Genomic DNA, 21,582 nt, shown 5'->3' with positions numbered 1-21,582 from the left:
TTAATAAAATAAAAAACTTAGAAATAATTAGGACACATAATTAATTCTAACAATAAGCTTTATTGATAGGTTGCCTCTTTAAAAACCTTTTTAACAAAGGAAAAATAAGTACAACCAAGCTCAGAAAATAAAGGCAAATGCATACAATAAAATTTTTTTTTCAATATTTTAAAAATTTAGATTTCATAGGAACTACACAATCTCTTAGAAGATTGTTATTTTCATATATGTTTAAATGAGCAGCAATTTCAACAATATTATGCAAGAGTAAATAAGATGTTGGATAATAAACTCTCGATAAACTTACAGTTGAATCATAAAAAATTCAAGAAACTCTAGTATCTTTTCGGCAACATATCAATGCGCTTCCGTAAGTAAAGTTTGACCCTATGCTGATGGTAATGTGTATGAATAAACACACTAAATGTGCTTTTATATGGTATAATATTTTTAAGCGTCAAGAAAGTAGAGTTTCATCTTACCGGCATGTCCACAACAAACTTACGTGGACGCACACCAATTGCAACACAATACTGTTTATATGCTGCAATTCGTTGATTAGAGGAGTTTACAAAAGATATTGCAGTACGAAAATCGTCTAAATATTACGACAACATCTTCAAACCGGATTTTACTATAAGATTCACAATATGACAAGCACATCGTTGATGTAACAAGAAAGATTCAGCATATATACTAAGCAACGGAGTAAGAATATCCAAGGCTTTAGAGTTTACACCGGTATTATCTAAAGCGATAGAAAATATTTTATTTGTCTGACCAAAGTCTTCAATTACTTGAGATATTTTTTTAGCAATATTTTCACCGATATGTGCGTTGTCAATCAACCTGAAACTTATTATTCTCTTTTCTAATTTCCAATCATTATTAACAAAATGGGCAACAACACCAAGATAATCCTATCTAGCCGTACCTGCCCATATGTCCGAGGTCAAAGCAACTGAAAATGTATATGTTTGCAACATTTTTTAAGCTTGCTACGACACGCATTGTAGTATTTTACCATATCCCTACTAGTTGTCTGTCTAGAAACATGCGTGAACCTAGGATTATGAGCTTGTTTAATGTAATCTTCAAATGCAGCAGACTCACCGATATTGAGTGATGATCCACTCTTGTAATGAAGCAACATAGCTCTTTTCGAGCATTAGCAGAGTCGTACTCCCAATGACGAACAGAGCCGTCGGGGTTGTACTGCAACACCGTCTATGTCATGGCTGCTCCACTCTTTCGCTTGCAACTTGTGGCGTGCCTCTTCAAGTGCCTCGTTCCACCCGAGGGTTTTGCAGATAATTCATGTTTGCAAATATAACACCTAGCATACTTGACACTTACCTTATCTTCCTCTTTGTAGAACTTTTCAAAGTCTTGCCAAACTTCGGAAGTACCGGCTCTTGATCTGTTAGACTCGGTCCTTGCTAATGTGTGCGCACTTGTAGAGCCTGACGATGGAAGTGCTGTTGCATCACCTGCATGTGAACCAACCGGAGATTCACCGTCGGGTCCATCATCACCTGCAGTCCTTGGAGAAAAAAATCACAATCTATGGATGTATCATGATCACCGGCATCCATGATCAATGTCGAATGATATTTAGAAAAATTGCAAATATTTAGAGTTAGAAATAATCAAGTAATAAAACTAATAATAAAATAAGACTCAACAACGATGCAAAAAAATCACCAAGATTTCTTCAATTTCAAGATAGCAGGTCAGCAGGATGATGGTTTTTGGAATTGTTCGGATTTTTCTGCAACAATTCAAACTAATTTTGCCAAATTATCGCTAATTCTTAAGAACTTTGAAACAAGAATGAGAGGAGGAAACAAGAAAACAAATAGTATTGTTGGTGTGCAATGGAAGGGCAAGCTGATCCTTTATTTATAGGTGAAAAATAGTGATTTTTGCAAAAAAAATTCGAATTTTTTGGAGCTCGAACGGTCACAAAACGACTATAAAACTCAAAAATATCGGGTTAACCTGTTAGACCCGCGTGGCGTCCGTGCCTCCGCGTGCCGGGCCCGCGCACAATGGCTACAGCCGGCCCAAGTGTGCCCGTTGGGCCGTGCCGCCTGGGCCACCGCGTGCCGTGTCGGGCCGGTCGGACCTCTTGGGCCGCCGCGTGCCCGGGCCGTGCTCGTGCCTGCTTGGGCTGGGCTGTGCCTGTGACGGGCCATCGTGCCGCATGCTCGGCCTAGGCATGGCTCGGGACCTCATGCCGTGCCAGCCCGGCCCGTCTAGCCTTGGCCGTGCCGTGCTTGGGTCGTGCCTACAGTGTCGTGCTTCGAGCCAGCCCAGTAGGTATGACCCATTTGAACATCTTTATTCCGAATGATGCACTATCTGATGAGTTTAACAAATTCTCATACAACTTCAGGGATGTTGTGTTTAGATTCATTCCCTTTGTATTTCAGCATATCAACCAAGAACTTCTTTCTTAGTTCGTGCACATACTGTAATTGCATTATATTTAATTGTAATTTCCCAAAGAAAGTGCATAACCAAATTTCCAATTGCTTAATGTAAATCACAATGTTGTTGAGAACACTCAGTGCCGAAAATTTGTACACGATAACATTGTTGACTCCTCCAAACCAGCCATCATCGTCGAAGTATCTTTCAAGCTATAACATTGTTAATATTTTTGAAGCACTGCAAATACTAAATGCACTATTTTGAACACCAGGCAATACATTGCCATACAACCAAGTTTACATCCTTATTCGAGCATACACTGAACACTTATAAAAACATTAGGAAAGGAGATTCAAGCAAAGCATTAGCGTCAAACATAACAAAGTATATACTGAAAGCAGGCGTGGTACCATGACCTTATTAAAGGAACTGGTACCATGACCTTATTATCTTGGCCTTATAATTGAAAAATAGAAAGTGTAAATTTCTTTTGATTTTCACATTTTTGTATCCAGATTCTTCATTCATATCGTGTAAAGGATAGGAAACAATGTTGGCAAGGAAAGACATAGAAAAACAACCATAACCAAATAGGCACAATCTTGAGCAACTCTGATTGAAAGTTGAAACAATGCAAAAAAAGGGGGAAATTTCCAACAATTTGACCACTATGTAGCATCTTGATGTATCTCTACCTTTTTTTTCTTTACAAACTCATTTGTACAGAAGAATCAATCCCATGGCAAGACAGCAACTACAACCAACATGTGAATGATCCGGTCATCCAGCTGATCGCATCAGTAGTTCAGTATATACATCAATTGACATAATCCCTTTCTGTTGAAAAATATCACTTGACACAATCTGAACCATCAAAAAGTGAGCATACTCTATCCTGTTTAATGTGCTTTTCAGTTGCTCCCAATTCTTGACAAGCTCCGGAAGTGGTCTCGTGTGAATTTTCACCTGCCTTCTAATCAGATTCCTCATCGGATCTCTGAGGAACTCTTGCACCTGGGATAATTCCTGCATGCACAGAGATTTGTGAGTTCCATTTAACTGTTTTGCATCTCTGTCATAGTCGTTGGCCAACACAGAGATGAGCCTTCGTAACGTATTTCTCCAGATCTGGAATAGCACGGAGACACCCTTCTTGTTTAAATAACTAACTATATCATCACGATTGTCCAAAATTCACTAGAAAAACACAATGATGGCAGTTAGTTGCAGCGTATACTTTTAGTTTTGACAAAATACAACTCGGTATAATTTTCAGTACTGCAAGTGAAAACAGAGATTGAAAATAGCAAACTATTTTTTGGATCAGCCATCAAATCTTGCTATTAATCTTATCTAACAAAATGTAAAACTACCCAGATCCGGAGAAAAACCAAAACATCTTCAGCCAATTCTACAAGGTTACATATGACAGGTCCTTGTCAAAATATTGCAAACGGCGGTCAATAACCTAACTAAATGCCTACAGTTGTACGAACAGGAATAACACTGTGAGTGTTCTAGCCAAAATAATTTCACAAATAATATATTTCAGACTCGTACTCAAAAGTTAGAACAGTAACTTAACCAAAATCCTTGAAAATGTTTATTCCTTTTCTTGTTTGAAGCCTTGGGACCTCTAATGGTGATGCACTGCCTAGGTAATCTTTCATCCCTGGGACCTCATCTACATAGCATAGGAATATATGAAGCACCAGCATACAGATGTAGAGCCTAGTATCACTGTAATTTCATAGTAATACCTATATTGGTTAAAGAAAGAGCCCACATATGTCTAAACAAAAAAGCATAATTCCAAGAGCTCATGCCAACCCAGATGCCAACGTAAGAAGCCACACCACCTTGCCTTGTAATCCAACACATGGCATTGATGCCACATAACAGGAACCAAGACAATCATACACCCAAACCTGCTAACCATAGCAATAGAATTGGGCACATCAGACATTTTGGTTAGAAGAGAAGAAGAGAGGTACTATCGCATTCAAATAAAAGGTAGTCGTTCTACATGAGAATCCTTTGCTGGAACCCCGATCAAAATGACAAAAAAAATCAAGCATTTGTATGACAGACTTGTGCATGCTGTTAGGATCACGGGAGAGGGAGTTTTCCTATTGCTTTGTATGGTGTTGATAGAAAGATATGAAAATCAAGCATTTGAGAATATAAGAGTGATCGAGTGTCACTGGACTTGTAAATTAGTTTCTTTGTAATAAATAAATTAGTTCTTTCACAATGATCATGCGGGTATAGAAAGAAATTGCTAATCTAGCATAGATTAAGTCTATTAAGTAATCTGGAAAGTCAAATGAACGAAAAAGGATGCAGTCAGGAAACCGCACACCATTTGAGGGGAGAACAATAACTAAAACTCACATGTAATTGTAGAATTGTGACCATAAAGGGAGTTGCAGAATCGTGATTATAAAAGCAGGGGCTCTGATGATGAACTCATCCAAGGTAAAGATAAAGCAAATTTCATCTGAAATTTTAAGAAATCAGGACATGTTTGATTAGGCTGTGCTATTTCAAAAATATTTTCATCAATATAGAATACTAACAGAAGTGGGACACTAAAAGAAGTGCAAAAGTGACGCAATCCTGCAAGCAGATAAGAGGGGATAGTTAATCAAAATATATCAACATAGACGGGGGAGAATGAATCAAGAGCAAATAACAAGATTAGAGTAGGAGACCTGCAGTGTTGCTGAGGTGAATTGGCATGGCGTCAAAGAAGGCTGGCACTGCCTGGGGTCAGCTCAAGTGGCGAGGTCGTAGACATGGGAGCTCCAACCTAGTCAGATACTGCAGCTGCTCCATAACAAATTGGCATCCCAGTGCTCATATTGGGGGGAGGAGCATACCATGGTCCATAGACGGCAAATCGTAGGTGCGGGCGTGCAGCGACCAAACTGGATGCAGCCGCAAAGCCATGGATGATGGTACTGCCAATTGGACGGATGACTTCGGACAGCTGCTGTGTGAACCACCGGGGAAGCCTGACGCAAATCCCATCATGGAGATGCCAAAATGCGATTGGGTGGCAGAGGCACTGGGTGGGGAGCGGCAGCAAGCCGCATGGAGTGGGAAGGGAGAGCGTGAAGGCAAGGGGAAATCAAAAGGGGCCGTAATATACACAAGGATAAGCGGAGTACGAAGAGTTGGAGAACTAATTGGCGACGGTTCTAGATGGGACGCGTCGCCGACGGTTTCGGATGGATGCGGCCCGACAGGTGCGAACAGAGGGAGTCATGCGCCTGTTCACTTCGCCGTTTGTGAAGGGGATGTGGAGGAGGATGCGCATCGAGGGCGGCGAGAGGAGAGGTGGAGGGGGGCAAGGTGGGGCGAGAAGGAAGGAGAGCTCCTGGAGGACCTCAACATGGCAGCGGGTGAGACTGGGTGGCTCGTGGACGGAGGCATCATGGACTTTCGTGCGACGATGGGGGAGGGTCATGGTGGTCGGGGGATCCAGGATTGGGGGCCTCTACGGGCGGGGTCGGTGGTGGCATCGAGGAGAGGTGGGGAGGGGAAGGCGGGAGCGGTGAGGAGGTAGGGCGGTTGTGACGATTGGAGGGGACGTGGGAGAAGCGGTAGGGCGCGGGAAGCAGGGTGGAGCCGTGGAGGGCAGAGATAGAAAAAATATGAAGTATTGCGGTGGGGGAAGAGAGGATCGTTGGATTCGATTTGGAGGGGTTGGATGGTGCTTGACACCAAATGCATTCACGTCTTTATAGTTTAGATTAAGGAAATAGATTATCCTAACTATCTGATCTAAAGATGCGCAACTAACAAGATATGGAATAATATAAGTATGCAGCCCAAGAGAACTAAATCATGGAAAAACAGTCTGAAGGATTATGATCACTTATTCTTCTCTTGTGCCTTCACTAGAAGCTGCTAGGATTTACTTGGTATTAGCTGAAGGGGTAAATAAGTTCATTCATTTCGTAGATATCTCTTTTATTATTTTTGGACAGGTTGAATGCTGTTGTAATTGTACCATCTCCATTTAGAAAGGTTCCTAAAGTGTTAATCACTTTGGGATGCTGTCATATTTGGGTTCAGAGAAACAGATGCATCTTTGATTGAGTTCCTCCCAATAAGCACAGATGGAAGATAATGCTTATCAAATACATGATTTTGCTGAAGGAGAGAACCTTCAAGAAATTCCTGCCATTTCTGCTTAACTGGATTCAGAGCAATAGCACTGTGTAATTCTTTTGTTTTTAGCTGTTTCAGTGGTCTTGTAGATGCTGATAAACCCTTTCTTTTCTATTTTGAGTCCTGTGGACCTTTTGTACCCCTTATTCTCTATTAATATAATTATTCAGTGCAATCCTCATACACCCGTATCCTAAAAAAGGGGAATAACTAAAGGTAGCAACTCCTAACCTTTCCTTTTTGAGGGCAAATCAGCAACTCCTAAACTTGAGGGACAGATGAGGGTGTTTCCTTGAACACTGGGTCGTGCCTTTTGTTGCTGTGTGATACAGTATATATCATGGTGCTGCAGTAGCAGAACTGCTACAGTACCACACCAGCCCAAAGCCTGGACTTGAAAGAAGGATAGTGAAATTGTTCAATTATTTTGCACTTTCTGAATAAGATGTTGATTAATTTTTATTTCATATCATGTCAACACATACACACAACATATTGTGTCATTTGGCATTGTTTCTACTCTGGAGACACATATTTCTGCTTACCATTTGGCTTCCCTCATTGTAGGATGGTATTGTTGGCTCTGAGATACAATTAACAGCTGAAAGAAGTCAAAAGTCACGTGCTGTTTTCGCAAGAGATGCTACCAGAGGAGCAACATCTGATCAGGTTATCAGAATTTTAAATACTAATATTTGTTGTTTAAGTTTTTGGTATGAAGATATTAACATTTTTTTGCTTGACTTCTTTATGTCTTCCGTTTTTGCTTGATTGGGATTGCAGCCTGATATGGATGCAGGTAAATTGGTTCACCTGTAGTCATGCTAATCACATGCTTCACCTACATTCGTTTTGCTTTATGAATTTTATGGTTGTGTATTTCTGCGCAAGCATGATGTTGATCTGGGCTGCATTTAATTGATTGTTTATGTTCTTTCATTAGACATGCCAATGTTATTCTCTGTTTGGGCATAGTGTTCTTTGTTGGGTAGTATTGTTTGCTCTGGAGCCTTTCTTTCTAATGAATTAGATGTAATCAAAGTATAGATCAATCAATTATATATTTTATGAATGACTAAGCACTATGTTGAGTACTCTGAGATTTTGAGTTTCCATTTCTTGGCGGCTTGGCCATTTAGTGATGGCATGCTGAGATCCTGAATTGTCTTCCAGCTGAAAATGGCCTAAACCGGATATAGCTAATCTTGTGGATGACCATGGTTAAATCAAGATCTGCACATTGCTGAAAATTTGTAATAGCCATTAACTAAATGATAGCCATCGTATTTCTTATCTTTTCAATTTTCCTAATGCCTGAAGAAAACAGCCAATTGCTTATTAGCCGTGTTTCTTCTGTTATGAACCGCACTTGATTGTATTGAACATCCCAAGGGACAATATATAGAGTACATGAGTGAAACCCTAAGAATAGGAAAAAGACTCTAATACTCTTGATTCTTATACCCTTAACCCCCACCCCTCATATGCAAGGCGTATGCAGTAGCATTGCTTTTGAAAGAGTTGACACTTAAGTACTAAACTTAGACACAATATAAAATTGATACATCCAAAAATCCGACTCTTCAAATTGTCCTTGTAGCATGCAGCTCTGGTAATGTGTCTCTTTCCACCCGAGGTTGTGTAGTAGCCCATAAAAAGATGAAGATGACACGCCGAATCAAGCCGAGGATGTGCAAAGAGAAGCATAGGAGCAAAGTCGTGATGGTGACGATGAAATAATGCCCCTGAACAAGAACCGCAATAAAAAGTGACGAAGAGCAGCAAGTCAGAGCGGATAGGCTGATGCCACACAAATCCGGACGGGTCAAAGCATCGCAAATCCAGACAGTCCCAAGCCGCACAAATCCACATGGCAAGAGCTACAAGACCACCCAAGACTGCACAACCACATCGACAGGAAGCGGTTAGCCAAAAGGACGGCCAACCACAAAGAAAAAGTAGCAATCGGCTTACTGACAGAATTTTGGACTCATACGACATTGACAAACTCAGTATTGCATTGGATATGGATGCACACAACTGAAGAAAAGACCCAAGGAAGAGATATTAGCAGCAGTGGCAGCGACAACAGGGGAAACAGCAATGAGCACACAAGCAGGCCACAGACCAAAGAACCAGATCGCAAGACACCAAATGAAACTGGCTGTAGCACCCTTAACATCTTTATCCGGATCTGGAAAACATCCAAAGCCCAAACTTGAGTGTATTTGCTGTTCAGCTCGGTTTAACATGAGTTTCAATTAGTTACCATTGGTACCTGGCAGTGGCAGCGGTAGTTGTTGTTCAGTCTGGTCTCCTTTATCCTCCCAACCAATGAGGTGAACAGATAGATGGTCTTTGATCTTCTTTATAGATGAAGGAATGTCTTTATTCCAACCTGTGCATAAGGCATGCACTCAACCATTCTTATTACAATTTTTCAGCCATCGACTGGAATGACAAAAGCCAACAAATAGCCATCGACTGGTCTTTGATCTTCTGGTTGCAATATTTAATGATTCTTAAGAGCCTTTGCTCACTCGAAAGCTAAATGATGTGAATACACTTTGGTTGAGAATCCTAATTGGTCCAATTGAATGAGTGATGAGATTAGATTGGCTATGATATTGTCTATTTTCTAAAACAGATAATTAAAAATGCACTCATGGTAACTGTAGTAAAAAGGTTCCCCTTCTCTTCTTTCTGGTGCCTCCGTAGTGGCATAGTCTCATAGATGGTGAGCCTTTGATCCTAAAGTATGTTCATTCACAAATAACTTGCTTTCCTAATCTATAGTTGCAAACTACAGTATATAAGTTAATTTGATTGTTTTAGCTCTAGATAAAGAGATTGACCTTTTGGCTATCGTCTGACTTTGAAAATACAGGAACAAGTCTGACAGGTGGAACTCAGACAGTTAACTCACAGGTTGGTGGGATTTCATCAAACCAATTATTTCCACGAGTTCGAAGCCTAGATGACATATACTCTATCATTCAGCTAAAAGAGGTGAGAGTTTACTATCTCCAAGTGAGCCTAGGAAGTTCGAATTCATCTTCAAGGTAATGGGTGGCTGGTACAAACATGGAGAAGAATCAGACATTAAACCTAAATAGCTAACATTAAGATATTAGTCCAGGAATATGTTCACTGGTAACCAAAAAAACTCAGTTCTAACATGAGATGTTGTTGAAGGTGGTTGATATCACGAAGCGAGAGTGAGAAAAAAAAATACGAGGTGGCTAAGTGAATAATACATTGGTTGTATCTGCAACAGGCAATATCCTAAATAGCTAGCTCTGCTACATAGCTTTTCGAGACCTAAAAAGAACCGTTTGCCCCAAAATGTTACACTTAGCCACGCCTGTGAAATAGACCGCTATCAACACCATAGCTAATACCTTGTAGCTGTAAACGGTTCTTTAATTGGTTTGATCCAAAAGTCCTTAGCCAATATTTAATTAAAATTCTCTACAAAATCCTACTTTTATAAATTATAGCTGTAATATTTACAGTCTTATAAGTATTGTTCACGACATATATTTATTACAAAAACTGAGCAGGATGCAACAGAGGTAGCTATTGTAAAACTATTGATCAAATCCTACTATGACATTGTCAGAAAAATTATTGAGGATGCGATCCCGAAGGCTGTAATGCATTTTCTGGTAAGTCACCTTCCGCAATGTAGTTTTTGCTTGTTCTTTGCTCCAGTATTCATATATGTTAAAATGTTCACACCTCCAATAAAACAATGTTCAATTATTTAATGCATCTGGGATGCAGTAATTACTCGAGTGTGATGATATTGATTTTCACACTGTCGTGACAAGGTCCGGACAAAGCTATGGTAGATGTTGCGGAAGCTAGCCTACATATAGGATTTTTTGTTTTCATAGGTATATAACTAATACTTATAAGTGCTGTCTAACCAGGACGTAAATATGAATTTGAAGCTTATAAATCGAATAGAATAATATGTAATATTAAAATCTGGTTGATGTTTCTGTACTAAGCACAGCTTCTACTGTATGTGAAAATAATCATAATTTAATTTAATCATTTATAAAAGAAAAGAAACTTGATAAATATAGTCCAATAAAAAAGTTATACATGTCCATGAAAGTTCGTGTGTTTTACACTAACTGATATTGCTTACTCTCTTAAATATGGTGTACCAACTGTATATTAAATTGAAAATAGTCATTTTCTTAACATGAGTTGATATCACGAAGCGAGAGTGAGAAAAAAAAATACGAGGTGGCATAGCTGTGAATATTACAGCTACAAGGTATTAGCTATGGTGTTGATAGCGGTCTATTTCACAGGCGTGGCTAAGTGTAACATTTTGGGGCAAACGGTTCTTTTTAGGTCTCGAAAAGCTATATAGCAGAGCTAGCTATTTAGGATATTGCCTGTTGCAGATACAACCAATGTATTATTACCTCAGACTGAATCAAAGGCATGGAAATCAACCACCTTCAACAACATCTCATGTTAGAACTGAGTTTTTTTGGTTACCAGTGAACATATTCCTGGACTAATATCTTAATGTTTGCTAATGGTCATACATTCCAGCACTTTAATCATTGTGCATAGAAACTATCATTGTTTGTTGATTCCTGTTCAACTGGGATATAATAATCTTAGGTTTCTATGTATTGGTGACACTCTTGTTTGACGGATCTTTTTTATCTCAGGTGAACCATACAAAGCGGGATCTGCACAACTATTTAATTCGCAAGCTATACAGGTGCATGAGTTGTCCTTTGGTTTTATAGTTGCTTATGAACAGTTCAGCAAGGTTGTAGCCCTTCTCAATCTTTTCAGCTTCAAGGGGAAATTCCTCAAGTGTCTGAAAAATACAGGTGTCAAAAAGATTGCAGGACAGATGAAAATGAGAATATTTAAGAAACTATAAATACCCTATGTGCCTGTTCAAGAACTTCAAGCGTTTCTTGGATACCCTGCCGTCTGATAAGTACTTCATCAGTTTCCCTCATTAATTCATTGAGCAGGTTCTCTCTGCACAGCAGATCATCATTTCAGAATGATTCTTATGTGAAAATTTGTAATAAGGATGGCATTGAAGTCGCCCTTCAACATCTTGAATAGTTGTTTTCCCCAAGAGGGCAGTATTCCCCTTTGGTTTTGAGAGCTTTCTAGCGTTGCTCGATTACAGCTGACTCGCAGTCGTCCACCTGGAGCGGACGCGGCACAAGACGACCCCCGCAGAGTAGACTCCCACACCGAGACCAGAGGCCAGCAACCAAAGCACAAGCACCGCGCAACAAGAATAGTTGTGTCACTGTCCAGGTGCTTTTTTTTGAGAGAGATTTTGGATTCTTTAGTTGGTCATATTCAGTTTTAAGAAATTCTAACTGCAAGAAGGATTGCAGTTAGAATTTCACCTGCCTGTGTGTTGCCCGCTGCCTGTGTGTTGCCCAAGAGTCTAATTGCATTGGACAAAATCATAGTTGTTACGGCGATGTGGCGAAGCGCGGCGACCACCACCTTCACACCTTTACAGCGCTTATAGGTTCGATTCAGATACAGCTCTGCAACTTCGACAAAACTCCTATTCTACATGGGCTTGCTTATAGGGTCTTGACACGGTGCACAAGAGGCTGCAAATGCGTGAAAGATTACGCGACTCGAGCTGGTTGCCTCCCTAGTTTCCGTTGGCATCATTCGATGCCGCCTCTTGTGCCTTCATCCCATTATAAACACTTAGAAGCTATTTCAAACGCTTGTGGCTGTAACATTTTTCACAGCCTCGAATTTTCGGCTCAGTCTCGAATTTCTGCGGCTGCATCTGTATCTATCGCTCTTCACATGAATGAGCCGCAATTCAGATACTGGAATTTTATCACAATTTCCTCTTGGTCGACTTCATTGGCCGGTCATGCTCTTCATGTGACGAATAAGTCATGATGTAGGTCAAACCAGAATTGGAGGAGGAGTTTTTCACAAATGTGTAATAATTCCTTTTCCGATGTCTCCAATTCCCCATCTGCAAATCTCTTTGGTTCTCTCCACATATTCTTTCTTTCCCGCACACTACTAGTGACCCAATTCTGATGTGTAGAATAGGAGTTTTGGTGATACAACGTGTTGATGAATTTCGATACTAGATGTCAGTATGTATAGGCACGACGGGATGCTTTGGTGGTGGTTGGTAGCAGCCTGAATTATACGTCACTTGTTTTTCGTACATGTACACCTTCACAGCACAATATCTGAGAACCTTTTTAAAAAAGTGGTAGAGCTCACAATTAACTGCAGTGGATGTGTTCTCCTTGCCCAATCACGGCCTTGCCTGCAAACAAGCAGAAAGAACATATCTCGATTCACTAATGATCACGTCTTTTGTCAGACAAAAAATGCGGTGTCAACTGCTCCGGGTGAAAGATCGGTGATGTCTATGAGATGAAATGAATTAGGATATTTAAAATTTAACTGATTTAAAAACCTTATAAGATAAATATATATTAATTTTTATCTAAATGTGCTATAAATTTATTTAGTATGTTTACTTTACCGTTTAAAAAGATTTACAACTTATAGTCAATCATAACAAACTACTTAGGAATATAAACATGCAAAGGATAAATTATAAGAAGTAAATAAAAACCGTAAATAAGGTAGAGTGAGCAAACTAGGCACACGAGATTTCTATCTCATAGTATCGATGATATAAATGCCACATCTAGTTTATGTTGAAGTAGCCACCTAGATTATAGTTCTCGGACGGCACCCTGTCATGGCCCTTGAGCCACTTAGACCTCAAGTACGTTGAGTCACCAAGCCACCAAGACAAGATCTTACCACAAACCTCTTTTCTGGTCACTTACCGCTATCTTGAGTCACCAAGGTAAGGGTTTCTGTGTTCCCGTATAAGAGTCTTGTCGTTGCTCCATACAAAGTCGAAAGGTTAACAAGCTTACGCCACCAAGGCTCAAGGTGCCGATGAGTCACAAAAACTTTAAGACGCCAACATACCTCTCGGTACAAACTAGGATCACTCCTTGATCCCCTCTCTAGGTAGCAACATTTAGCAACACTTATCTCTAGTACTAATAGCACTAATCACTCCTCATCTTGTGCTAATTTTCTTGAATGATTACTTTAAACACTGTAGTGGCTTAGATGTATTCTCAAGTGTCTATGAGCTTCAGAACACCGGAGCATCCTGTATGTACAACTATGCCAAACTAGTCGTCGAGACATTCTCTTGGAAAATGCTCCGGTGCAAACATCCGGCATGTACACCTTCAAGAACCGAACCATTCGGTGTGTTCTCTGGAGAAATGCTCTAATGTGTATATCCTCTCTAAGCACCAAACCATCCGGTGTGTACAAATCTTCTGCACCAAAATATTCCTCCTGAAAAATACTTCGGTGTGAACATCTTGATGAGCAATAGACCATCCGTGTAATCTTTATTTTCTCATTCGAGCTGAAAAATACTCTGGTGTGTATAACTTTTGAAGCACCGGACCATCCGGTGTTAACAACTTTTTCTGAACTCGTACAATTCAAACTTTTTTGAGTTCTGCTTCGGTGGCTTCATGTATAGCATCCACAAGACCTACTAAAACATATATTTCATAAATATATTAGTCTCATTGACTATATTGTTATTAATCACCAAAATCACATATATGCCCTAAAAGGACCATGCTCACTACAATCTTCTCATTTTTTGTGATTGATGACAACACAACCAAAACAAGGACCAAAACATAAATGATATAAAATATAAAATGCACAAATGTTGAATGACACCAATTTATGAAGTGCACACGGCCTTACCGCTTTCCTTGGATGCATGGTACCAATTGTGAGGAAACTAATGATACCAATTGAAAGTGCACTAAAGATACCAACTGAAGATGGATCAATTGTAAAAGAAAGATTCTATCTTTATCATACCTAGTTCTTACATTCACTTTGTCCCATTTTGTTGTGACTATCATAAAGACAATTCTCCCCGTTTCTCCATCGCCACTATCTTACTTGATTGATCTATGCAAGAACTCTTTGCTTTGCACGTTTCTTGCCTTGATATCACCTGTGCTCCTTCTATACGCACTTCTCGTATCATGCTTCTCCCTTTGTCAACAATCTTCAATAATCTTGCATCATGCAACTTGAACTTGCTTTGGTCATCAAAATTATCTTCCTTTATCAACAATTATAAAAAGGCTACGAACATATGTTGAACACAAGGGAAAACGTTAGAGCATATTGGAGAGAGCTTCATGAACCATGACCCAATAAGATGATACATCTTGTAGAAATCTAATTGAAAGAAATGATACTAACTATAGGGTAAATGACACCAATCGTAGATATGCATGACAACGGTAGGAATATGCTCCTCTCTGTTCAGCTCGCTCTTAGGAGACGAGATTATATACTGTGATAAATCACTATCGATTCTAGATATCAACTAGTAGTGATAAAGAAGTATCACTATCGATCCATAATAACTCACTGATTAATCGGTCGTTAGAGCTTGTGAACTAATAGTGATATTTTATCACTGCTATTTATTCTTGAACCAACAATAAAAAAAAAAGACACTGATAACTCGTTCTGTAATAGTGCTTGTGGTGAAGATAAACTTCGAAGGTACTAGAGCTAAATCATGTTACAGAAAAAAGTGGATGTTCCCATTCACCACCAGGTTGGAGACCACTTCCGATTTCTACCGTCTTTATGTAAAAAGAATACCTGATTCTTTCTGCGTAGCTTCCATTTCAAAATAGACTTTTCCCATGTACTCTCCTTTTCTTTGTGTGGAGTTTTAAATCCGAAGATGTGTTTTGGCTTGTTGGGTGTTTATCGAATCCACAAAGTATTTGAATTATCTGGTGCTTTCTTAGCTTCTCTAGTATCATAGAAGTATTCCCGAAACAAATTCACATGCACTACACACACACACGCATATATATGTTCTTTTATTTTACCTGTTCGTTTTGGACATTATCACATTTTCCAATAAATACTTTCCATGTTTGTTTCGCTACCTATATGCTTGGAGAAAAGTGTTGCAGATACAATGATATAAAAGTGATTTTGTATCAAATGAACCATTAGCCATATTAACGTATGCATTTTCAAACAAAAAAAATTATAATATTAATTACAAGCATCCTTTTACATGGAATGTAACGTTATTAAGCATTTTTAATTACATTTATATCTTATAAAAACTATTTAGATTAAAATTATACAACTTAAAGAATTTGTGGGTAAAATGAACATTTTTCCTTTTCAATTGGAGTACTTCCTCGTGTGTGTATGTAGCAGGCCGAAATAGCAGGCCGGAGGCCCATCGCTTACCCGTATCTGTCAAGAGACGTCAATGTGCTCATCAACGGCTGGGACGGGATACTGGGATCTAGACCCTCGGATGGCGAAATGGACGGCTGAGATTGCAGAGCGCCCCAGTGCGAGCTATGTAAGCAGAGAACCCTTCCCCACAGAAACCCTAGAGATCACTGTGAGCCCTCCCCCGCCGCCGTCGCTGCCGCCCGAGCTGTCTTTGGTCTCCCTCTCCGTTCCATTCCAAGTAATGCGCACTACCCCCCCCCCCCACCCTCCTTCCGCCCCTCGATCTCTCTGTACATCATGATTGCATCCCGTTTGTGCCCTGTTGAATATCGTAGGGTAGTTCTTGTTGATCGTTCTGGTGCCAAAATCCGTGCTTTGTAAATGTTGTCTTGTTGCGGATTTGACTTTGGTGAAATGGGATGCTAGTTTTGAGGTGCTTGTGCAGTGGTGGTGGTGCTATAGGTTTGGATGGCACTCCATCCTGGCGCTAGGTTCTGAGATTGTACATTGAGACGAGCAGTAGGATTGCCTGTCGGACATTGGTTTGTGTGGTGAATTTGGTCTGAAGTGGGGGAAAGCTTGGTTAAGATCTGCATTTTTGCTTGATGTCTGGAAAAATTCTTGCTTTAGATGGTTTCCTCAGTAGTTGAGTTGTTTTGATTGAAGCATAATGATATACTTTTTTTCATGTAGTCGTTTGTACAGTATTCTGCTTAGATTATGCAGAGGGGTAATGATATCCTTTTGCCCCTGCCACTACAGTAAGCCCGCATTTTGAGAACTTAAGCTTCATTAGTTCATTGTTAGCCTATGCTTGTTGATTTGTGTACTTAGATAGATTGATAGAGCTGTATCACTTAGTTTTTTCGATGATTTGGTTTACTGTACTCACGATATTTGTTGATTTATCTCGCTTCTTGGTTCATTAGATACCTGAATATTTTGGACCAACAGTCAATGACCATGCTTTTTGTTGTTTGAGCAGGATGAAGTTCGTTGCTGCCTATCTGCTTGCTGTCCTTGCTGGGAACCCCAACCCCTCTGCGGAGGATTTGACGGCTATTCTGGAGTCAGGTTATTCCATCTACCTCAACCTCCTATATCATTTTAGCACTGCAATGACAGGAACCATACAAAAATTTGATGCATCGATTCAGAATACTGTACTGATCCTGACAGATAACATCTGTTACTGCCATTTCTGGTTGTTGGTTATCAAGAATTAGCTAAGTATTCTGATAGAATGGATTCTCTTGCTTTTAGAAAGTAGTTAATTCCTTTTTGTCAAATGAGCTGTTTGTATTTTAATGTCAGTCAGCAAAATGATCCAACCGAGTTTTCATTCCTATTGATTTGCATCGTTGGTGTGTTACTTAGAAGCCAAACCCTGTCTAAGATTTAATGCTGTACATGTAACATGTGCTTTCTGCACATCATTCATTTGTAAAGTGATACTGGTTGCATCTAATACTATCATATCTTCTTTTACTATGTTGCAGTTGGTTGTGAAATTGACAATGAGAAGATGGAACTTCTGCTGTCCCAGTTGAGTGGTAAGGACATTACTGAGCTTATTGCTGCTGGTAGGGAGAAGTTTGCTTCTGTTCCATGTGGCGGTGGTGGTGTTGCTGTTGCGGCAGCAGCTCCTGCTGGTGGTGGTGCTGGGGCTGCTCCTGCAGCTGAGGCGAAGAAAGAAGAGAAGGTGGAGGAGAAGGAAGAGAGCGATGACGTAAGATCACTTTTTTCAGCTTTGTTCCTCTAAGCAACATTTCTATGCTCTGATGATGTCTACTGTTGCTACAGTAGCTGCGCAGTTTTCATGAACTTGCTACCTCGTGCATGATGCATTGTCTTCTGAGCAGATGCCTCAATATCTCACGTTTAGAAGTTTTGACTTTATACAATAACAACAACAAAGCGTTTGGCCCAAGCAAGTTAGGGTAGGCTAGAGATGAAACCCACAAAATCTAATACAAAGATGATGAGAAAATAATAATGCTAATAAAAGTACTAGTAATAATAAAAGATAAAGTAATAACGGTACAAAGAAATTGATGCATAAGTTATGATTCTAGCACGTGGGTTCCTAACATCCACGTGCTTCTATCCGTGGATAGTTCTTTGGGTATATTCCATTCCTTTAAAGAGAGATGACTCCTTCCATGTTATGTTTGGTCGACCCTTGCCTCTATTCACATTATCAGGGCGTCTTAGTATATCCCGCTATTCTCAACTGACTCTGGAGGTCTCCGTTGGATATATCCAAACCGTCTCAACCGATGTTGGACAAACATTTCTTCAATTGGTGTTACCCCTACCCTGTCACGTATATCATTTTTCGGATCCGATCCTTTCTTGTATGGCCACAAATCCATCGCACCATATGCATCTTTGCTACACTTAACAGTTAGACATGTCTTTTATTTGGCCAACATTCGGCGCCATACAACATCACGGGTTAAATCACTGTCCTATAGAAGTTCTGACTTTATAACTTGCACCAATTGATTCTAAATGTGTAGCCAGCATGTCATAGTCAGCCATGATTTATTGATTTGTTCTCATTTTTTGAACATTTTGCATTGCATGTTTTAACCTTCAAAGTTGTTTTGCAATGTCATTTTATATGCCCTCTTGATTTAATGTCGCGCCATTTCAGTTATATTTTTGATATGGTAATATGTATGTACCGCTTCAAACAATTTAGTTTAACGACTAACTGTTTTGTTGAATATGTATTTACAGGACATGGGCTTCAGCCTGTTCGACTGAGCGGTGGGATCATCTCTGCTATCATCAGTGTCAAGCCTTGTGCAGGAAACTAGAATCTTGATGTTTGAGTTCTAGCCTTTTGTTTTAGTTAGCTGGAGAACATTGGAAACACTATGTATGCTTCCTACTCTGTTTTGGTATGTGGTAAATGGTAATCCATCAGTAGGTTGCCATTCTGGTTAATTTATCGGTGATCCATATAATTTCTATCCAGTTTTGACGCATTACCGAGAATGATTGTGAGCTTGCATTATACACCATCTTGATTAGTCTAACGCCCCGTTCTAGCTCTCAGGAATTGGCCCGTGGTAAACATGAAACTGGAATTCAGTTTGAATGATATGGTTCTTTGGTTGGACCTATATTTAGAATTGGTGATTTGAACTGGAGCAGCAGCGGCTGGCAAGTCGCCAGAAGGAATCGCGAAGGAAAAGGAAAGTGAATTCTGTCCAGAAGGGAATGATCTTGAGAATCTGTTCGTGACGAGAATCGTGAAGGAAAACCATTATAACGTTAAAAGGAACGAAAACTCCTTCAGAACAAGGTTTTCGTCTCCTAAAGAAAGCCGTTGGCTGTGATCTAATCAGCATGACCGCTCTCCTCCCCTTCTACAGTAGAGAGCGGGCGACCAGGAGGCGAACCAGAGTCCGGCACTGTTTTACCTCGTTCCCACTCATCTACCGGCGTCAGAAGGGAAGGGGAACCTGGATCTTCGTCCTCCGGTGTACATACCTCCTTCTAGTAGTTTATATTAGCTAGGATTAGGTTTCCGCATGCCAATTCCTTCGGTGAGGGACGTCTGCTACATCCTGCTCCTTCCCAGCAATGGCGGCGACAACTCCAGTGAGGATGCTGGGAGGATTTTGCCTCTTCGAGTGGGCGCCGGTGAAGTTGTCAATTTCGATGCGTTCTCAGCCGCCAAGCTTGTAGTGACGTTTTGCCTCTTCTTGATCTGCCGCGACGGTGTTGCTACCGGTGAAGGTATGAAGGGGATTTTGCTCCTCCGAGTCAGCTCTAGTGACGGCGAAGGCATCGGCGCCGATGACTTCCCTGGCTCTGCTTGGGAGAGGTCAATTATGCTCTACCTGTATGCGAATGGGTGGAAGCTTTATGCAATCCCCGTGTGTGGGTTTCGATTCTGTGTCGTTGGCTTCGACGGTGGCGGCGGAGACTTTTTCCGAGCTACCATCTCCGGTGATTCCGACGGTGGTGGTGCTGGATTTATGCTTCTCTTCTAACTCCAATGACGCGATTGCCGATGGTCGTTCAATGTTGTATGCGTCTCGATGATGGTTCTCTGGCACTGACTCCTGCAACGATCAAGGAGTGGGGTCCTTCGTTCGATTTGGTAAGAGGTTTGACAATAACCTCTACGCTCCGCTCTCCTCTTCTTCGGCTATGTGAGGTAGCGTGAAGAATTACGGAGATCGGAGCAAGATGAGCAAAACCTGAAGGTCTTCTTTGTAATTTCTTTTTGGTTCAGAGTCCTTTATGTAAAAGGGGCTGTACTGTGCTTGAAATTTTAATATAACCCCTAACCTTCAAAAAAAAAAAAAACCATAGTTGTCTCAACTAGCAGGCACTTTTCAATCCGGACAATTTTTTGCGATGGTACAAAGAAATTTTCTCCTTTCCTGTTCTGCCACTTTGTCGTCCTTCCTGGTAAGTGAATAAGCACTTCAAAAGGATCAGAAGTGAGAAGAATTTCCAGTAAAAAATTGGCCTTTTTTAGAAGTTGGCAACTGTACCACTCGAATCTTTTCTATCGTGCAAAATAGTATCGAATATTTCTTGGCACCCCGTCAATCATTTTGAGTCGGAGGGCACTTTGGAGCCTCCTTGGCGAGTTTTGGTGACTATGCTTTTGAATCACCCCCTTTCTTCATCCTCTGGTTTTACCTCTCCTCTCGTTCTTCCTCTCTAAATAGTAAGACTGCCAAGCCCTTGTCCACCTGAGTGGCGAGACCCTGAGTAGCAATGAGCATGTGGGTTGTGATTAGAGATGCTAATGATTCAGCCCATTTACTTGTTCAAGTTCTTTTGCTTTATAACCATAGGTACAAAATAATTTTTTCGATAAAAGAAGTTTTTATTAACTCTTATTATTATATGTACAAAATACAAGCTACAAATGAACTGGAATGTCACGGGTGGCAGCCTGGGGCCAGTACACCATTCCATCAAATCTTCATCCAGCAAACTTCACGAACACGGCGAATTGGTGGCATCAAGTATCCTACAACATGCAAAAGGAAAGAAGAAGCGAAGTGAACGGTATTATCATGTATGCTATGTGGAACATATATATGGAAGGAACGAAATAGAAGAGTGTATTAGCACAAGTCCCTCCAACATGATACGGTTGCCAAAATTACGGTAGAAGATATCTAACAATGATTCTTCCTTGCTGTCTAGTGCGGTAGTTGTTTTCGTCATTTGTGTGCGTAGGCTCGCTTCGATCGGGCATGTGTTCCTTCTCCGCAAGTCTTTGACGTCCTGTGCCGTGGTTAATTTTTTTTCTTCTAATTTACATGCTTAGACTCTTTATCTCTTAATGAAATCGGCAGAGCACCCGACTGATTCACATTAAAAAAACAAATAAATTGGAATGTTTACCGAGTCCTCCTACTCGCGTCGCTAGTTCCAAGGGTGAGCTTCTAGACAACAACAAGCAGAAGGTTCTGGCTGACCCAAGGATGAATTGAAGTATGAGCAATACGGGAAGTAGCTGTTCACCGGGAGGATGATCCCCCATCCAATTCTTTCAAATGTTGCAGTCTGGGGTGGAAATGATGCTTCCCGTGACAGTGTGTGTGTTCCTTTCATGATGCCTCCTATTCCCAGAGTTATTTA

General features: G+C 40.4%; 2 protein-coding genes across 2 annotated transcripts in view; both read left to right on the top strand.

Annotated features, from left to right (window-relative positions):
* The window catches only part of LOC133888085 (dynamin-related protein 3B-like), a 28,445-nt gene extending 18,821 nt beyond the window's left edge, over positions 1 to 9,624 (top strand). The window contains exons 13-15 of the transcript XR_009903708.1: positions 7,183 to 7,284; positions 7,399 to 7,414; positions 9,503 to 9,624. The gene's annotated coding sequence lies outside the window, so the exon portion shown is untranslated. The remainder of the gene's footprint in view (positions 1 to 7,182; positions 7,285 to 7,398; positions 7,415 to 9,502) is intronic.
* A 6,425-nt stretch (positions 9,625 to 16,049) lies between these two features.
* Positions 16,050 to 18,912, top strand: LOC133889648 (large ribosomal subunit protein P2A-like). Its single transcript, XM_062330091.1, has 4 exons — positions 16,050 to 16,195; positions 16,943 to 17,031; positions 17,457 to 17,686; positions 18,703 to 18,912. Exons 2-4 carry the CDS (start codon positions 16,944 to 16,946, stop codon positions 18,727 to 18,729), a joined length of 345 nt encoding a protein of 114 aa, XP_062186075.1. The 5' UTR covers positions 16,050 to 16,195; position 16,943; the 3' UTR covers positions 18,730 to 18,912.
* Positions 18,913 to 21,582: the final 2,670 nt, after the last annotated feature.

Source organism: Phragmites australis, chromosome 13 (assembly GCF_958298935.1).
Source record: "Phragmites australis chromosome 13, lpPhrAust1.1, whole genome shotgun sequence".
Classification (NCBI taxonomy): Eukaryota; Viridiplantae; Streptophyta; class Magnoliopsida; order Poales; family Poaceae; genus Phragmites; species Phragmites australis.
The sequence above is the reverse complement of the archived record's forward strand: the minus strand, read 5'-3'. Positions and strand labels throughout refer to the sequence as shown.

What these genes read in the sequence shown, in the direction of transcription:
- LOC133889648 (XM_062330091.1), top strand. Translation starts at nt 16,944, where the DNA reads ATGAAGTTCGTTGCTGCCTATCTGCTTGCTGTCCTTGCTGGGAACCCC. An exon ending in GACGGCTATTCTGGAGTCAG is followed by an intron (nt 17,032 to 17,456) that starts GTTATTCCATCT and finishes ACTATGTTGCAG; the next exon opens with TTGGTTGTGAAATTGACAAT. An exon ending in AGAAGGAAGAGAGCGATGAC is followed by an intron (nt 17,687 to 18,702) that starts GTAAGATCACTT and finishes ATGTATTTACAG; the next exon opens with GACATGGGCTTCAGCCTGTT.